The sequence below is a fragment of the Centrocercus urophasianus genome, unplaced genomic scaffold (genome assembly GCF_019232065.1).
Source record: "Centrocercus urophasianus isolate 14NV4802_14NV808 unplaced genomic scaffold, USGS_Curo_1.0 seq_10, whole genome shotgun sequence".
Taxonomy (NCBI): domain Eukaryota; kingdom Metazoa; phylum Chordata; class Aves; order Galliformes; family Phasianidae; genus Centrocercus; species Centrocercus urophasianus.
Window position 1 is genome coordinate 2,741,153 of NW_024884142.1, and position 20,322 is coordinate 2,761,474.

Below are 20,322 nucleotides of genomic sequence, written 5' to 3' on the forward strand. Positions count from 1 at the left end.
TTAACAAGGAGGCTCTTCATATAGTCTGAGATACATGTATGCACGTCCACTTTGGAATGTTGCCTGAATGTTTTCATGAGAAAAATCATGCTGAAAGGCCCAAGTATTCAGCCTTCTCTTCAGGAAATTTTTACTGTGATTTGCCGTAATAACAGTTAATGAAAAACTGAAACTTTTCACTGGAAAAGCCTTCTGTAATCATGGGATGAGGTGGCTGCATGTACTCATTTTTATATTGTAAGAGATGGTGGTCTGACCGTTTTACTATGTTCAGTACACTTTCATGTTGGATTTCTTGTGAAGAACTGGATATTAATTTTCCTTATAGATTGAAGTGTAATGTAAAGAAAATAAAACTGTTCTTCAACTACAGTTTAGCGCAGTATCATAAATGAAGTTCTGCTGCCAGCTGCCTGCCAGGAGGTAGAACATAGCAATGTGTGGGGTGAGCAAAAGCTGGACATATTCTGCTGTTTCTAACTGTCTCTCCCTGGGATTGTCAGCTTCTCTTCTGTCAGAGTTTTAAAATAACAGTGAGCCCCACTGAACTCCCTGACAGGGGAAAAAATGGCTGACCATCAATCTCCATGGATGGCAAGAGTTACTGGCTAGAAGAGAAGGGGAGTATCTCCCCAGCTGAAGGGCAAAGAAAGTTTTAAGACTTCATCCTGCACTTAATGTTCCCTTCCTGATGATGGTTCTGTGAACAGTATGCTGATTGGACTGAATCCCCTTCTGAAGAACCTGGCATTCACTAAGAACAATGTAAAATTATAACTGCTTTGATTAGTTCCTCACATGAGGAGAGCCAGAGGATTAGACACTACCCATCCTACTTTTAATCTCTGACACTTCTGGGATCTGTCTTTTACCGTTGTTTTGATTGTTTCTGGATATTAATATTATAAAACTTACTAAAATAGATATTCTTTTTCATTTTAGTCTGTCATAACAAAGCCCTTATAAGGTAGGCCCTTTGAAATTGTCTGTTATAAGGTTCATTTATTAGGTCGCTATATAGTGAAGATTTTGGGCATAGTAACTCATGTTCCATGCCTTAGTTCCAGTCCTCTCTGAATTCAGTCTCGTGCAAACTTGAAAATGCAGCAGTGTTTTCTTATGGTCATCGATGTTTATTTATTGCATGTAATGAATTGCTGTTCAAAAAGGCAGTACTACATTCCTGTTAATAGCACATGTGATGGTCTTTTACTTAAAAATATTTAAGTAAATATTCTTAAAAGGGACAATGTATGAAACACGTGGGTATGAATGAGTGGCAACAGCAGAAACAGAAGACATTAAAAAATTCTGAAAATGGAGAATGAAAACACATTTTACTGAAGACAAATCTCACAATAAGCGGAGCATCCTTTTTCCAGCTTGGCTAAACTCAGGATTATTGTTTTAAACGATGAAATTTACTTTAGAGATAGGGGATATAAAAAGAATCACATAATTCTGTTGCCTTATCCTGAAAAGATCACAGTCTTCAGAATTGTTCATGTTGCAGGATCAGTATATCACTGTTGTGATATTTTTTTTTTTTTTCTGAAGTCAGTTCAGGAGTTTTGCTGTCTTTTGTAGTAGACTTGGAAAAAAACCAAAACAAAACAGGACTCTAAATAATCATCTCAAAATAAACGTTTGTGCACTTTTTTTTTTCTATTTTGTCTTTGAAAGTGTGTTCTCAATGCGTCCTGTTATGTTAACTTGAATGATAGCCACTAGGTGGCAGGAACAACCACATGTTTAGCCGGATGCTCCAAAATACACGTGTGTTACTTCAACAGAAGGAAGGAGTGCAAGAGCGATTACTCCCATCTGACCAATAATGAAATATAAGGGTGCAAGAGCTGCAGAGTTTCACTAGAAGGGTCATGACATTCATTGCACCATTTGCAACCATTTACTTTTTTTTTTTCAGGCAAACTGGGCTAAGTCTGAAATACTTTTAGTGCATTATGCCTATTTTCTCAATATGCTGTCAAACTTTCATTTCAAATATTCTAGTAAATCACGTGCCAATCTTCTGCTACTGTATTTTTAAAAATTACCTTAATATAGTTGCTAATAAGAAGTTAGTTATTAACTCAGCAGTTTACATATGTGGAACATGGAAACAGCTTTTGTGAAATACTTTCAGCAATAGGAGTAGTTATTGCTTCTTTTTAAAACACACCTTGCATGTTAAAGTGGCAGTTACGCTCATAACAAGGAGAAGAGAAATGGATTACCTCAGAACTCAGAAATACAAATATTTTCCAGTTGAAATAGCAAATTGAGATTTGTTAAATAATGGGACAAAGCAAAAGGTAGAATTTCTGTCAGTAGGGGCCACACAAAGCATATGAGTTTTGTCGTAGTAACTACAACACTCCAATACAGGTATGTACATACAGTCTCAGTATCAGTGGTGAGACTGAGTTTCCCTCTTGTGCAGTTTTTGTGGTGCTATGTGATAAGGTTTTGCCACTATATCATCTGAAATGTCAATTAGGCCACCGATATTAAAGCTGTATAGTATCATGTAGCTGTATACTATCATACAGAGATGTATAAGTATCATATAATGGTTTGGCATGGAAGTGTTTTTTAAAGATCAAAATTCCTTGCCGGGGTGGAGACATCTTTCACTCAATTACATTTCTCAAAGCCCCGTCCAACCTAGCTTTGAACACTTCTTGGGATGGGGCTCACACAGTTTCTCTGGACAGTCTGTTGTAGCATCTTTCCACTCTCTGATGATATTTTTCCTTATATCTGATATAAATCTACAGTTTTTCAGTTTAAAGCTGTAACTCTTTGTCTTCTTACTTCCATGCCTTCGTAAAAAGTCTCTCTCTGTATTTCTTATACACCCCTTTTAAGTACTGAAAGGCTGCAATGAGGTCTCTATGGAACCTTCTCTTTTCCAGGGTGAACAAGCCCAGCTCCCTCAGCCTGCCTTCAAAGGACAGGTACTCCAGCCATCTGATCATCCTTTTTGGCTTCCAGATGTACTATAACAGCTCCATTTCTTCTTTATGCCATGGCCCCCACAGCTGGATGCAGTACTGCAGGTGAGGTCTCACAAGGGCAGAGCATAGGGAAAGAATCACTTGCACAACAATTTTACATTGGTTAACCAAATGTTCTGTGCTGGTAGGGAGAGTCTCATGTTCCTTCTACATTAGCAGTACCCATGGCACAGCTGGAGTAGATCTGACAAGTGAAACATTGGTACTGATGACCCAGTATGCACATCAAGCAGATCTTAAGGGCAGAACTATTATGTAAGATGAGTTCTAGAGTAGTCACTTGGACTGGATGTCCAGTAGCATTTGAAAAGATTTTTTTTAGTCACATTCCACGGGATTCTTGCATGTGTGCACCGAAATAGGTCTGCAGGGTTGATCAAATCAGGGTAACTGAGGATGTTTATGAGATTCACTTCCAGTTCTAAATTAAATTTAATGAAGAAGCACCTAGGAAGAAGCTATACTTAGGCATTCAGTGGCAGAATTCCTAGTGGAATCCATGGCAGTTGGAGAGAAGGACTAATGAAGAGGTCGATAATTGCTACAGAAAAAGCAGTAATTAGCTTCAGAATAGAATTTTAACAATTTCAGTTCTTTAGATTCAAAAGGTTCTATTTCTAGCAGAAGATATTGAATTTCTAAAAATTTTACATGTATGGCAAGAAGTTTGAGATTTTTTTTTAAGTACCTTTGAGACTTTTTTAAATACTGAGATTAGTTTTCTCTGAGGGAAAAATAAAGTCCCATATGCAGTGACAATTCTGTGTCTTGAAATGTTGAATGTTTCTGATGCATAGTAGAACAATACATAGTGATAGTGGGTAAACTGATTAATTTGTGAGTGAAATCACATGAAAGAAGATGTAGCAAAAGACTTTCTAAGTCATCTATTTGTTTCTGAAAAGATCAAGTGAATGATTTAAAAGGTTTTTAAAATTATTCATGATTATTCTTCATTTCAATTAACTAATTCTGGCCTTAGCCCTACAAGCTGGATGTGAAGAAAGATGTTTTGCTTTCTGCAGAATTTAATGGCCACCACGGGTGTCTGAACAGGTACGCATTCTGTAGATCTGGTGATATTTTTGTGGTCTTAATTCATGCTCATGTAAAATCCTAGCAAACTTGTGTGTGAATTTTACATGTTCAAATAAAAATCAAACTTTCCACAGTATTAACCAAATAGTTGTTTTGGCTCAGACCTTGTCTATGCAGGTATTCACTGGGATGCATAATACTTAAGGAAGGTACTCCTACTTGGAATCTTTAGGTACAATTTTTATTAAAGCTTTTTTTTTTTTTTTTTTTTTTAAAAGAAAAAAAAGGATTAGTACAGAAAACAGCTTTGATTGCTTAACTCTCTTCATCTCATAGTTCAGGTATTTAAATTCTACAGGGTTTTTTTATTCAGGAATATTGAACTTTCTAATTCCCACTGTAGCAGTGTTCAGCATCTTTTTGAAGGTGAGGTCCATGGCTTAAGCTAGTCTCATGTTTGTTCTTTTTTCTTAAAAGCCTTGCAATGTTAGACTTCACTGTTAATCATTATATCTTTCTTGTTAAAGATTTTACATCTTGTCTGTGTTTACAAACAGAATAAATTCCCTAAAAGTATTTTCTGGCATTTGCCATCGGTCATTTGCATGAAATTTAAAGTCACAGTGCAAACAATGGCAGTGATCATTACAACATGTGCTTGCTTGTCACATTTTCAGTACAACTTGTTCTCTAATTCCAATACTCTTGGGTGTTCATATGTATGTATATGTCCTTTAATGCCAGTTCTGTTTATAGTGAATGGCCAAATCTTACCTTCATATAGGTGCAACAAGTGTGCTCCTTACTGAGATGTTTGCATACATAATTTCACTCACTGAGATTAATTTAGAGACAGATTTTAAGTTAAACCATAGTAAAACATTTTGCTCCTTAATTGGTCTCTGGTAAATCTTAGAGATTTACATAGCAGAAAGCAAAAAGTGTTATTGCATGATGGTCTTTTAGGCAATACTGGAAAAAGATGGTATACTACAGCAGTTTTAATTGCTGCAAGGTGCTGATCCATCCTTGGAATTAAAGTACAGGGTTTTGTCATCACATGTATTGAAGGGGCAAAGACAGGATGAAAATCACACCAGCACTTAAGGAAAATTTAGTCCTTATTGAAGTCAGTGGCAGAACTCCCATTGACTTCACTGGGGCCAGAATTTCACTCCATATATTTAAGGAACAACAGAAAAATGTATTAGGTGTGTTATTAATACTGTGTAGAAAGTTCTACATATATATATATATATATATATATATATATATATATACAGTATCTGTTTGGCTATTTGTTATTTGTGCTACAGATTCATTTTGAATCTTAGGTCCCTTAAAGCAAAAATAACTTTCATAATTAGCACTATAAGGATCTGACTGCACCATCAACCTTGCACAAATGGATGCATGTGCCTGTCAGGAACTCACTGACAGTAAAGCTAATGAAAGACAGAATATACTCAGTAGAATGATTTTTTTCTTTTTGAAAATCACTCACTCTTGACCCAGAGCTTGGTCACATTCAGGAAATTATGTAAGTAGCACCTCCCAACCCAGACTCTGTGCTAAGCTCTTTTCCCAGCATTCAGACTACTCTTAAGTTTTCCCTTCTCTGTCATGTAAAATGGTATTTCTGGGCAGGTGGAGATTTCTGCTTCATATACTTTACTTTTACATGCAGTCTAAGCCACATAAAACACATTCAGGCCATGTTCATGTTAGATTTTTAGTATCAGCTCAGCTACCTCAGTGCAAAACCTATTCCTGTTATGCTCTACACAAACGTGCTTTGAGGTTTACCAGTATAGTGTACTTTGGTTTCAAAACAGCAATGTCTAAACCAGTGGCTAAAAAGACTGAATAAACATGGTTCCAAATTTTATCCTATGGATTTTCATAAAAATTATTATTACAGTACTTTTTTCTGTATTTCTTAATAAGGTAATGGGGAAATCATAAGGCCCTACTACTGCTAGATAAAGATGTAGTTAACCAAGTGTTTCACTTGTATGTTAAGAATAGATTCTAAGTACTGAGACAGCCAGTCATCTTCATGTTGATGAAGATGTTGAGCACCACTTATGCACACCCACCTGTATGTGCGCAAAATTAATTTAACTTTAATTCCTGCATACTTCTGAACATCTGTATCACCAAAGTGCTTGTACACACATTGTATGTAATCCATTATCTCACTATGAATTATTTACTGCAGTGAGACCACTACTCTGTTCTATCAATTCTGTACAAGAATGAATGAAGAATGCTTCACTACCACGCTATGTCTGAAATATTAAGAAGTTATTTCACGATCAATTTTAGATAATATTTTCTGAAAAATTTGCATGCATTATTTTCAACGGAAAGAGAAAAAATGACCCTAATGGAAGTTAGTGACAGATTCGTCATTAAATTCAGAAGAGTTTAAATTTTATGAGACTGATTTGAACAAAAGGGAGGCAGTTTTCATGTGTAGAGTAGTCCTTTTTTATGAGTCAACAGACACTTCAAAAATTATTGGGCATGATTCTACAGTCAGCTTGAGACCATATTAAAATAGAAGATCTGGATGGATGGAATCCACCTGTTGTTGAGAGTAAGGAAGTTTTAATAGCGTGACTGAATTACGCTGATTGGGACAGAGAATAATCTCATGTCCTGTTTGGCACATTTGGAGCACAGAAGTAGCTTCTCTGCAGGACCTTGCGCTTGGCCTTATTGAACATGATGAGATTATAGGAGACCCACTTCTTAGGCTTGTCAAGGTCCATCTGGATGGCATCCTTCCTTCTAGCATGTTGTCCTCACTGCCCAGATTGGTATCTGCCATCTGCAAACTCGCAGAGGGTGCACTCGTTCCCACTGTCCATGTCATCAAAAGAGATGTTAAATATTTAACACATTTAATATTTAATATACTAAATAGTGCCAGTCCCAAAATCAACCCTTGAGGAACACCACACATCACTGATTTCCACCTGGACATTGAGCTGATCAACCCTTGAGGAACACCACACATCACTGATTTCCACCTGGACATTGAGCTGTTGACCATAACTTTGAAGGGCCACCATCAAGCCAGTTTATACCCACTAAGTGTTCCATCCATCAAATCTACATCTCTCCAATTTAGAGAAAAGGATGTTGTGTGAGACAATGTAATGCTTTTCTTTCTAAGGACCAGACTTCATTCCCACTCAGAGTGGTACACAGTGACTTTTCTAGATGTTTCACTGGAAAACAACACCATCTTGACTATATCTAACAACACCATTGACTAATGTAAAAATGTAAAAGACAAGGGAAACTGAATTTTGGGTTGCATTGAACACAACCAGCTGATCAAAAGAGGTGATTATTCCTCTTCATTGAGCTTTAGTATGGTCTCACCTTGAATACTACATGGACTTCTGTGTTCAACTACATAAAAAAGGAAAATAAAATACTTGAAAGCATCCAGAGGAGGGGAATAGAGCTGTGACAGAGCTGAGGAAAGGCCAATGTTACTTGTGTTGTTGGTCTGGAAAACAAAAGGCCGAGAGTCAACCTCACAGCTCTCTGCAGCTCCTGAGGAGGTGAAGCAGAGGGAGGTGCTCTGCTCCTGGCAAATGATGGTAGAATGGGACCAGCACAAAGCTGCACCAGGGGAGGGTCAGACTGGGCACTGGGAAACATTACTTTACTATGAGGATGGTCAAACATCCGAACGGGCTTCTTAAAGAGGTGGTTAGTGAGACATGGCTGTCAGTGTTCAATAAATGTTTGGACAATGTCCACATTAATACTTAAACTTTTGCTTAGCTCTAACAATGTCAGAGAGTTGGACTAGATGATCTTAGGTCTTCGGTTTCCCTTCTGTTCAAAGAAAATTGATTTGAAGCTTAGCTGACAGGTTGTTACAGCACTTGTTTGTGTTACATAGGATAATGCAGAGGAATGGAAAAGGTAGGATGAGCTTGAGGTCACATTCATGCAAATGGTCATAATGGTTCATGGAAATGGTTCGTTTTCTTTCATGTGTTCTGTGTCAGGGTGATCTTTCAGCTGAACATGTCAGTGTGGTCTTGAGCATTATCTGTTTATCTGAACCCTAAAGTGTTTGCTTTGAATAATTCTTATCATTTTTCTTACTCAAAGAATTACACAATGTGCAATACCTCTAAAACATCAGGAATCTTTTGAAGCATTAAAATATATTTTTGCCTATTAAGACTTACTAAGTAACTGGCAAATATGAAATTATTTGAGATCTGTATTCCACTGAAATATATATCCATAAAAATAAAAATTAGAATGTAAATATGAATTGAATAGAAACAAGTGTGTAAACATAGTAGCTTTAAATTAGATAGCATGGGTAAACAATAAGAAAGATACAATTGCACAGACTTCACGGTGGATTGTGCAATCACACTGGAGACCTTAGGTATGTACTTCAGTTGGTAGCCTGCTCTGACACCCACAGTCTCCAAATATTGTATTAGGTGCTCACTTAAACCATTTTCCACTTCAGTCACATCCCCAGTTGCAGTGTCAGCGAACATGAGAGAAAAGCTGCTGTAACTTCCCACAAAACAGCTAGATTGAAAGTCAGGCTGTAGGTTTGTTGGGTTCTAGAATTCATGAAAGGGTAAAAATAAACAATTGAATCAAATATGTATATATGTATGGATATATTTGAGAGCAGTCAAAATAGCAATAGAATTGAAAATCGAATAAAAATATGAAAAATAATTATTTTCTTGAAAATTCAGAAGCTTGGTAAGATCTTTAAGAGATTAGGGAATGTTTCTACTAACTAAACGAACAAGTAATTTTTGCTCTGATTTTAAGTTTCCCAAGAAAACCAAACAACACATTTCTGTTGCATTAGCTATGAAGTTATGAGACTCATTCAGAGCTCTAACCTGCTCTACCTTTGACCTTGGCTTTGACAGAATAAGACCAGGAAATTTCAGAACAAAAAATGTACTTAATGCTCTGATATAGATTTTGAAGTTACATAAAACTTCATGGCTTAATGGGTTTTTAGGTGGTATAGGCTTTCTAGCTTTCTCTTAGACAAATCCAGCTTAATGTGCATATTAAATGCCAAACTGTCTTCCTGATACCGTGTCCCCATTTTTTCTCAGTTCCTTTCAAGCAGACTAACATTTTTTTCTCTTTACTGCTGTCACATCAAACTTATTTACCATATTATTTGCCTTAAAGTAAGACTATTCTATAGATGCCTTTTTAAAGCACGGGTGTGAGACAGCCCAGTCTTGATAAATTTACTTTCATTTATGGTTTTTAATATTAATTGAAAACTTCTATATTTGGAGTTGAGAATGAAAGCTTGACCCCCAATTTAAGTGTTAAATGAGGAGTAGGGCTCAGACTCAATGCTATGATACCAATAGTTCTCTAAGATCTTTTCAACTCACACGGCATCTTCTTCTGTGAACTAAGTAAAAAGTTTGTCTTCAAGGCTTGTTTTTAACCTGGACAGAAAAATTTCATGTAGAATTAGCTGCTAGTAATACTTTGTACCATGTAAAGTGATGATTGTCATTTTCTATCAAAGTAAAAGCAAGCTCATGATAAAAAATCAAATTCTGCATTTTTGTTCTCAGCTGCATCTAAAGTTGGAGAGTTGATAATTGGCAACACTCAAGAATGCCTGCTCTAGGAAAGACTCAGTGTGTAAGAAGTTTGCAGCTGCTTTTGAAATGTATATTTATCCAATTGTTTAATTTTTTCCTCTTAGGAGATGGTGAAACATTAATGTGTGCTAATTAAGTCTGTTTGCCCAGATGGATTGAGGCCAAATTTCAAGTGTGATATAACACCTGATAAAACAGTCACTTGAGAAAAGGATCCTTGCAAACAAGCTTGAAAGGTAAGGATGATTTGATAATGAGGTCTACTGAAAACAAGCTTATGCTAGATATGCTAGTGTATGTGATGGTTCTCACATGAACCTTTCCTTGGAATCGATAATCTTAAGCCATGTGTATTTCAGGGTATGAATCACTGAAGATAAACTGTGTAACAGTATGGCAGAATAAATGAAAGTAGTTGAAGCTGTGGAACAGAGCCAGAAAAACTGGGAGACTGTGCCTTGAATTTGGTAAGCATAAATAGTTACTGTGAGTAATAGTTACTAATTCACATTTTGACTTCTTACATTTTATCCCCATCAATTACTAAAGATATGAATAATAATGTACATAATTGCTACTGTAAATCACAAGCAGTTATGCAAAAGAGAGCTGGGAGCAGAATGTAAATTGACTGCCAATTTCAGTAAATGAATATTTTTTTAAGGAAGAAACCATCCACTTAAATTAAGAAATACTAATAAATGATGCAATATATGAAGAAGGGTGTTCTGTTTTGTCTTTATAGACATTATCAGCAGCATTCCTTATCATAATCCTATGAAGTGACTGTACACAGGAATGAACTGTGTCTGTGCTCCTCAGCATTTCCAAAGATGCTAAGAAATTCCTATAGACTGGATCATAGTATCTTACTTTTTTTGCTTAGTTCTAGTCCTGGATTTATTTCAAAATAGTCTTCAACAGTACTTGTATTGCCATACAAGAATATGTCCAGGCAAACAGTGATACAGTTAATTATACTAATTGCTTTGCTTGGCCATAGTAACCACTTATTTGCATTTTTCTGGGTTAGAGATACAGATACTATCTTTAATCATTCATTTTAGTTGATATTTTGTTCTCTGCTTACCAAAAGAGTAAGATGGCCAAAATCTCACACTGGTAAACAATTTCTGTTCATTACAAAAAAAAATAAATAAATAAAAATAAAAAAAAATAAAAATTCTGTTTTGTCACAATTGGACAGCTAAAAACCTGTTGTCCTGAAAAATTTGAACATTCATAACATAATGCTGTCCTCACATTGTGGGTACTCCTTATTCTACAATTAATCTTGAGATTAGAAGTACTGTAAGCACAAAAATCTATCCATCTAACAAGTTTCAGAGTGCATATTTTTGTGAATTGCACTGCACCTTGACTTTGTAGCACAGGCATACATTCATTGCCCATACATTACTCTTGGATGTACTGTAGGAGAAACTTAGATGGTAACTGGAAGTAGAGGGCATCCATCAGTTCAAATGAATATCTGGGTAAAGACAGGCAGCAGTCTGCGTGAACTGATGATAACATTCTGTTCCTTGCCTTCAGTTTCTAGTTGTTCAGTATCATAATTAATCTACTTGCATGACTAACATATGACTGGAAAGAGGACTTCACCCACCCCCAATAAATGGAGATTAAAGGCTAGTAGCTATTGAGGGCACATTCAGCTTGCTACTTCTGTGAGGCCTTACATAAGTAGAGACAGCAGAAGCAGACCAGTTAGAGTCACATAAGGCTGCTACAGACTTGTCTTTAGACTAAACTCTCTCCATCTCAGCATGGCAGTGACTATAAATGTCTTCTACAGAACTTCTACTGTCAATGATGTTTAAAAGAGTAACCCATTTCTCTGGTTTTGGATTAAGAAGAAAGCAAGCACTTTTATGGAGATTTGAGCAAAACAACAGAGGTATCATTTTTTTCCAATCTTAAAATTAGGGAAAAATTATGAGCCAATTAGTTTTAAATATAGATAGAAGAGTGTTAGTGGTATTATATAACTGACATTATTTTTATAGCATACTGAGTCCTGGGAAGTCACAGTGCAGAAAGTCATACAGGATTGAAAATGCAACAGGAACAAGTACATGGGAACAAATAGAAGTGGAAACAAATAAGTGAAAAAGGAAAACTGACAGCAGTGGCTAGGACTGAGAAGTTAGAAGGAGAAGAATGATATCAAAAAAAAAAAAAAATGAGATGAGAAAAAAGTACTTGAGAGACTTAAAGACATTTTTAGAAGTTTTAAAACAAAAGAAACATTGGCGACAAAGTCATGCTGTTAATAACAATGCAGAACAGGCAGAAATCTTCTTGAAATGTTTTTATTTTCATTTTGGGAAACCATGTTAGATGACTGTGTAATAAGATCATGCCCAAATATTTTCCACACCAATAGCAACTAATGTCGATATTAAATATCAGCTATTACACTGCATAGTTTAAAAAGCACACAGGGATGAGCTTGCATCCAAAAGTTGTTTTTTTTTTTTTTTTTTTTTTTTAAAGCTGCTTGCGGAGGTATCTATTTTTAATGTTGATTTTAATTAGTCTTCAGACACTTCTTAAGAAGTCAAAGAAAGCTAGCATTGTGTCAGGAAGGAGCTATTGTTTACTTAGCATGCAGCACGATTTCAAAATAGAGTTCATAGCAACTGGATACCCAGCTGGGGAGATGCGTTCTGAGTCTTCATGTAAGGTTGACTAGGCTGTAAAGCTTCAGACAGCAGTTAGTCCACTGTGTAGTCTACCATTGACAGTTTGTTACTAGCGACTTTCCTTGTGGCTCAATACCCAGCCCAGAACTATTCAACGCTGTCTAAGAGACTTTACACAAAGTTTTGATTTTCACACAAGATTTTGATTTAGAACATGATGTATGTACTGAAATCACAAAACAAGCACAATACAATATCCATCTGAATTACAGTACAACTTCTATTCTCATTAGCAGTCTCTATGCTCAGCTGTCACTCGTGAGGTGTAAGCCACCTATTCATTTCCACTTACTCTAGTCTGACAAATACAGGAAGGAATTTACACTCTTCTGATGAACTTCAGTAGAAACATTCACACCATCGGTTTACCCATTCAGCTGCTGATAGCTCTTCTCTCCAAAACAAAGGCCACCCTCTGGGCCCTCTCTCTGTCGAGGTAAAGTCGGGCTCTTAGACAGCTGTGATTAGCCCCATCCTGCACTATTCTCTAAGCTTCATGAGTACATTCGCCATGCTCATTTTCACTGAGCTTTCCCATTATAGGGGTTTATTCGCTAAATCAATTTCACCCCCTTGGTCTTCGTGAACAATTTGAGAGGACAGAACAGAACGCACTCTTAGCAAGTACACGAGTGAGAACCAATAGAGGGGAGTGGGAGGACTGACACTGCAGGGCAGGGCTGCAAATGAGGACTTGGACAAGCTAGAGAACTGGGACCACAGGAAATTCAGCAAAGGCAATTACAGAACCCGGTATCTGAAGTAGGAGACGACTGTATAATAGAACAGACTGGAGAATAACTTGACAGAAAAACAGCCTTCCAGAAGAGGAACTGTTAGACAAGCTAAGCATGAATCAGCACTGTGCAGCTCTAACTATAATCATTTGTCTTGTAAGTGACTGTTTCAAGAAAGAGAGAACCCATCTGAAGTGCTGTGCCTTTCATAGGGAGTTCAATCAAATGATATGACAGATTTCATAGAATCACAGAACTGTTTGAGTTGGAAGGAACCTTTAAAGGTCATCTAGTCCAACTCCTTTCCAACAAACAGGGACAGCAATAGCTAGATCAGGTTGCTCAGAGCCCCATGCAGCCTGACCTTGAATGTCTCCAGGGACGGGGCATCCACTGTAGCTCTGGGCAACCCGTTCCAGTGCCTCACCACCTTTGCTGTAAAAAACATTTTGCTCATATCCTGTCTAAATCTCCCCTCTTTTAGTTTGAAACCCTTGTCTATCACAACAGACCCTGCTAAAGAATTTGCCCCCTTCCTTTCTTATAGCCATCCTTTGAATACCAAAAGACCGCAGTGAGGTCACTTGAGAATCTTCTCCAGGTAGAACAGCCCCAGTGCTCAGCCTGCCCTCATAGTAGGGGTGTTCCATCCCTTATGCCATTTTTTGTGGCCTTTCTCTGGACATTCTCCAAGAGGTTCATGTCTCTCCAGTACTGAGGAGTCGGTATATGGACATGTACTTGAGGTGAGGTCTAATCAGAGAAAAGGGGCTGGACCACCTCCCTCAACCTGAAGCCATGCTTCTTTTGATGCAGCTCAGAATGTGATTGGCTTTCTGGGCTACAAGGACACATTGCTGGCTCATGAAATCCTTTTCAGCAGGGCTGTGCTCTGTCTTTTTTTCCCCCAGCTTGTATTGACAGTGGGTGTTGCCATGACTCAGGTTCAAGACTTTGCACTTGAATTTGTTGAACCTCATGAGGTTCCCCTGGGCCCACTTCTTGAGCCTGTCTAGGTCTCTCTGGATGGCATCCTATCCCTTGGGTATGTTGACCACACCACACAGCTTGGTGTCATCTGCAAATTTATACTTGATCACACTGTCAATGTCATTGACAAGGATATTAAGAGCACTGGTCCCAGTACTGACCCCTGAGGGACACCATTCATCATTGATGTCGATCTTGACGTGAAACCATTGGCCACTACTCCTTGGGTACAAACTTGCAACCAGTTCCTCATGCATCAAATACAAATCTTTCCAATTTGGAAAGAAAGATATTGTGAGGAAGCATGTCAAAATCCTTCTTGAAGTTCATGTAGATGACATCATTGTCTTTTTCTTGTCCATTATTGCAGTTACAACATCACATGCTATTACACCATCAAAGATTTCCTATGGAGGTTGCAGGATCACTGTCCCTGGAGATTATTCAAGTCAGCTGGGCACGGCCCCAAGCAATCTGATCTAACTTCATAGTCAACTCTGCTTTGAGATGTGTTTGGACCAGACAGCCTTCTGAGACCTTTACCCAACCTAGATCACACTATGATTCTGTGATCTAACCAATAAAGAGGATCAACCATTCTGTGTTCAACTTCCTGCCATAGACTTTCTTGCGTACATTTTGGCTGCTGGAGTTCTATTACAGCCAGAAATCAATATGGAAGAAGTTAAGGGGATCTATCTACTAATAACTGTCAAAAAAACACTTTTGGCAAGAGAACCTATGAAAAACAAACAATAAAACATCAATTAAAAACATAACTATACAAACACTGTAGAAACTTCCAAAAATATGGAATAAATGTAAAGTTCATGGCACGAATTTACAAAATGTTTGGCCTAAGTTCATATCAAGTTAAAATAAATCTTATATTTGCATGCTCTAAATATGAAAGATGCAGCTTTCAAAAACACTCTTTAGCTGTCTCGATGATTTAAAATGCCTGTAATGCCTCTGTATTCTGAAATAATTTGGAATATGTTTCCTTTTCAGAATAAAAGGACATAGTTTAGTCTTGAAAATACTTTCTCACCTTAAGTTGCAGTGTGGTGTTACCAACAGCATAGTAATTCAGGTTAGTTCTTTTTAATTAAAATATTCAGTGCAACATTTACAGTATATCTTTACTAAAATCCCAATTGCTTCAAGAATCGTTTATTTTTAACTGATGGTAGAAATTATAAATAACTGCTTGTTGCTGGAATTGATTCTAGAAAAAGAACACCACAACACTTCTCTGTGGTGTTTCCCTGTAGCAATCCATTGCCTGATCACAGAAACATAGAATCATTGAAGTTGGAAAAGACCTTCAAGATAACCTAGTCCAACCTTCCACCTACCAGCAGTATTTCCCCACTAAACTGTGATTGTGTCCCTCAGTATGAATCTAAACATCTCTTGAACACCTCCAGGGACAAGCATACTCCAGAGATCCTTTGGGGTGGTGTGGAACACAAGGTTATGTTACTCGTATTTATGCATTTCCTTCCCACCTGGGGGTAAAATAAATGAACCATGCACTGACGCTGTCTGTGCATAATGATAGAGTACTGGTAGTGGGGCAGATGCATAACTGAAATTAAGTTAGGCCATATCATAGTCTTACACAGCAGCCCTTATTTGCTTTGGAAGGGAGGAGGAAGGGGGTGGACTAGATGATCTCTAGAGGTCCCTTCCAGCGCCTACAATTTTGTGATTCTGTGAGTCATGAAAGAGAACCTGTTCTTTAAAAGCAGAAGGATTTCATTACCAGTTACCTATAGTATATTACGGTCCTGGGGTTAATTAGCTGGTATCACAGCGACATCTCTGAAAACAGGAAAATGGACATAATAATCATGAGATATGTATACTTTTCTACTGTTAGCTGGTAACTCTGAGGCCATTATCTGGCAGTGAAACAAAAGTCAGTTGTTTTCTTTACATTCTTAGTCAGGAGTGTGTATATTAAAAGAGCTGCCTATGAGTGTATACCTGCTGTTTCACTCTCTTGACTAAATTTATTGTTCTTTTTCTGCTTGCTTGTTTGTTTTTCTCTTCATAGTCTAATCAACCAGTGGTGAATAAAGTGAGAGAAGTATTTATGATCTCTAGTTAATTGTAGAAAAATGATGAGATGCTTCAGATTCATTTCTACTGAAGAGACTGCAAAACTGTCTCCTTGTATTTCCTGTCTACTTTATGGACTCGAGCTCAGATAGGATGGACTGTGTAGATGCAAGTACTGTAGTTGGTTCTTAGCCAAAAACAACTTTTGACAAGCACTCTTACGAATTTTACCAACTGCAAAATCTGTGCAGTGTTTGTACAGGGAGCAGTAGTCTTATCAACAGTGCTGACTCTACCACTGTTTATCAGTATTGTGCATGTAGGTTAAAACTGGTGTCAGTAAGTGAATGAACTCAAGCCTGAAACCAGTGTCTGCTTGTACCTCCTGTTTATCCCAGTCCTTATCAGAGAAGTTATAAAGAAGCTGTTTTATCTGAACCCATTTGGATTATAAAGAAGCAACAAAAAATACCAAGCTTTTATAACTAGGATCCCAGATATCTGAACTTTGCTCATAACATATCTCTGTTGGCTACAACCTTTGGACAGTATAATAAATATGTTTGCTGCGTGGCAATGAGCTCATAGACTTAGTAGCAGAAAAACAAAAAAATACATTGAAGTTAGTCATGTAAAACTACTCTTAAACACAGAAGGAATTGTTGCTTTACAGCTTGTGTATGCTCTAATTGATATGAATAACAAAATTACCTTCGTAGAGAAGAACAGTCTTTGTCTTTAGGTACTGTTGATTAATCAGTTTTATAGCACTGCTTCAATTTTACTCAGACATTACAAGCATTTTAACTAGGAAAACAATTTAATGCATTAATACCACTGACAAAAGTGGAGTTGGTTTAAATCTATTTCAGAATAGGAAAAAAAATCATGCTATTAACAAATAACTATATTATTTTCTTTAGCAAAGCAATCCAGGTGTGAATTTCAGAAATATTCATACATTATTAATTCCCAGTGTTCAACTAACCTAGTTATTTTCGACATGTATACTGTATTGGGGAATAATACATAGCACCATGCACAGAAGTGTGTTGGGTATGAATTTTGTCCATTTGCTCTCAAAGGGCAAGGTAAAAACTAAGACCTTTGGGCATATGAAATGCAGTGCAGTTGGGATTTTAAGGTAACTGAGTTCATCAGAGAGTTTCATATAAATCTTATTTTGGCACCTGAGATTTTGTGAGCGCTTATTATTTTAGTGAAAACTTACTTCAGTGCTGAAAATCTTGTATGTTCCTTGAAGTATCAGCACCTTGGTTTCTCAGTGCCTGTCTCTGCTGTAAGACTGTTTATGATTTACAAACAAGGCATGTCTATGTCAGCTCCTTTGGGAGATCAGTTCAATCAGTGCTCTCTCAGCACCTCTAACACACATGGACAGCATTTATTTCATCACAAAGTACAGCAGTCACAGGCAGTTTCATCCAAAAGTACAGCTGGAGTAAGCATCAGACTTGTATAGCAGTCTGGAGAGTTAAACCAATTGTCCAGGAAATGGTAGTCAGGGTTTCCAGACCACTCTGTCCGGGCACGTTCTAACTGACTTTGCTCCTAACCCTCAGCTGAGAGACAAAAATGCAGTGGCAACCTCTCTTACTAGATAATTTAGTAAGTTAATGTGAAGAACCTACTATTTTTGCTTTTAATCAAATATTTTACCTGTGGGCATAGCCCTGTGTTTCATGCTCATACGTATGAAAAAGTCCTGAGCAAAGGCTAAGCTCTGCTTCTTACAAAGGTAACTGGAAGGCATTATTTTTTCAGTTTCTTTGGAGATTATAACAAGAGTGATAACATACTGATTTCTTGAATTAAACTCAGCTTTAAATGATCCTTAATCTTACATGTTTAACAAAAGAGCACTGTCTGCCTTGTGCTTTCCAAAATGCACAAAGTAAAATCAAAGAAATGAAAAAAAAGCAATAATCAAATGTCTGAGCAGAGTCAAGGAAGCAAAGAAACTACTAAACTGTCGTGGTGACAGCTAACAGCGTTTTGGGGTTAAGAAATGATCCAGGACACACCTTCAAGCTATTACTAAGAGATAAGAAGAGCTACAAGGCGTGCCTTTAAGCTGTCATTCTAGCTGTCTGTATTATGAGGAAGAGACAGGCAATGAGAATAGGGCAGTGATGCAGGTAGGTACTCATGATACCCAACTTAAGGTGCCTTATCTAGCTACTGGGTCTCCAACTGACAATCAGTGGAGAAAGTTCATCAAAAGCACTGAATCCCTTCAGATGATCTAAAGATACAACTGCATTAATTTTTCAGTTTCAATCCAGCATGTGTTTCTAAGGTAGAAATCCCCTCACTCTGCTTAGATTCTCATTGTGAAGCTGTCTTGGTGTGCACAAACTGGATTCATTTAAAACAGATTGAAATCAGAGCTACACCTTAAACTCTTTAATCCCAGTTTGTATTCAGTTTGTGGGACCAGGTTAAGACTAATCTGTCAAGACAAAAAAAAAAAAAAAAGGAAATATTTAGTTGAAATGTAAAATACATGAGCCAGGCATATTTCTGTAATCAAAGTACCCTGTAGCTTAGAAAAATAGAGCTAAAATAATCTCAAACACACAGATCTTTGAACTGTGAATTGTCTGGAAAGGTTACAGTGTGCAGCTTTGAGCAGCAGTAAATGTGAAGATAGATCATAAGGACCAAATGCTGTTACATTTTGGAAGTCTTTAACCAGTTGGAAAACCAAAATTTTATTAAAATTAAAAGTTAGTATTTGAGCTCAACTTTCAATTCAGATATAAGCTCAATTTACTCTGGTTCAGTGTATTCTGAAATAATTGAAGAACTTATGTCAGCTAAGCTGATGAATTTGTCAGTGTTTGTAAGCTGTACTATAAGGAAATGGAACTTAACCTGATGTTAAGTTTCATTTGTTGCAAGCTAAGAGTGAGCACATGGAGAACTACCTCAGTAACTTGGCTGCTTGACTAAACTTTTGTTCTATTCCAAGTGAATAAGCATTGAACCATGAGAAAAAAAATATAGCTGCTTACCTTGCATATTATTATTTCTTCTCTTCGAAGTAATAGGGATTGATATGTTTCATAATTCACTACAGAGCAGTGGGAATAGTTCATGGCTTAAGTTATACTGGGCTGCAAAACCCAATGTTTTGAACTGTGAAATCTAGTATTTTATGTAATTTATCTTTAACAAACAGTATTTCCTTGCACTTTGAAGATGAATATTATGACATTTACTTGCATTCAGAGAAAGAAATGGTTCATGGTGAGGACAGAAAAACAATCATTGTAGAAACAGTGGCCACCAAATAAATGTTTAACTAAAATAAATTTGCCCTAGATTTCTTTGGCAGAATAGCCAGGGCACTGAAATGTACACAGAGGTCTTCCCAGCACTTTTTAGTCTCTCTTTTTTTTTTTTTTTTTTAATAATGACTTAAAATTAAAGAAAAAGAGCTCAATTCTCTAAACATTTTGTTTCCTATTAGAATTTGTCCATGATAAATTATTCTTAGATGTGCAGAGAGTTTACTTCTAAAATTTTTGTCTTTTTTAAAGACTTAAGAACTCACAAAGTATGTGGTGAATTTTGGTCTCGAAGATCCAAATTCAGTTTTTCTTTAATAGTACATCTTTATCTATGAATACTTGGAGCTTCCATGTACTGTTGGAAGGAGTAGAAGTGCAAACACACGAATGGGAAGGTCCACGGTAACATGGAACAAGTCTGCTTTTAGCAAGAGAGATCTGGAAGAGCTGTGAGCCCGACAGATCCTGAATGTAGCTTTGGAACAAAACCTTTATAGTTCAGTAACCTTTACCTGTGTCTGCCTATTCTGTGAGTCATTTGAGAGTCTTAGTTCTATGGTTCTGTGCACCAGTCCAATTCAGAGATCTATGCGTGTGCTGACAATATAAAGCCAGATCTTTTTTTTTTTCCTTTAGCTTAACCTTTTCCCTTAGCAATTTTTTTTTTTTTTTTAATTTATCATTATTATTCTTTTAATGGATGAATTCTGAAGATGAGAAAGATCTTACTCAGTCTGAGGGTGACAGAGCACCGGAACAGGCTGCCCAGAGAGCTT

The 20,322-nt window shown here is 37.0% G+C and overlaps 1 protein-coding gene across 9 annotated transcripts in view; it reads right to left on the minus strand.

Annotated features, from left to right (window-relative positions):
• TDRD15 (tudor domain containing 15) overlaps window positions 1-19,479 on the minus strand; it is a 30,716-nt gene extending 11,237 nt beyond the window's left edge. For 4 of the 9 annotated variants that reach the window (XM_042810420.1, XM_042810466.1, XM_042810413.1 and 1 more), the window contains exons 1-2: window positions 19,268-19,351; window positions 17,461-18,702 (exon numbers count right to left, since the gene is read on the minus strand). Coding sequence is in view for 2 of the 9 variants with exons in the window: in XM_042810402.1 (XP_042666336.1) it covers window positions 19,268-19,351 (84 nt within the window). In the remaining 7 variants the exon portion in view is untranslated. Of the gene's footprint in view, window positions 1-15,930; window positions 15,990-17,460; window positions 18,703-19,267 lie in introns of all 9 variants that reach the window. The other 5 variants (XM_042810429.1, XM_042810436.1, XM_042810444.1 and 2 more) reach the window with 5 other exon arrangements.
• Window positions 19,480-20,322: the final 843 nt, after the last annotated feature.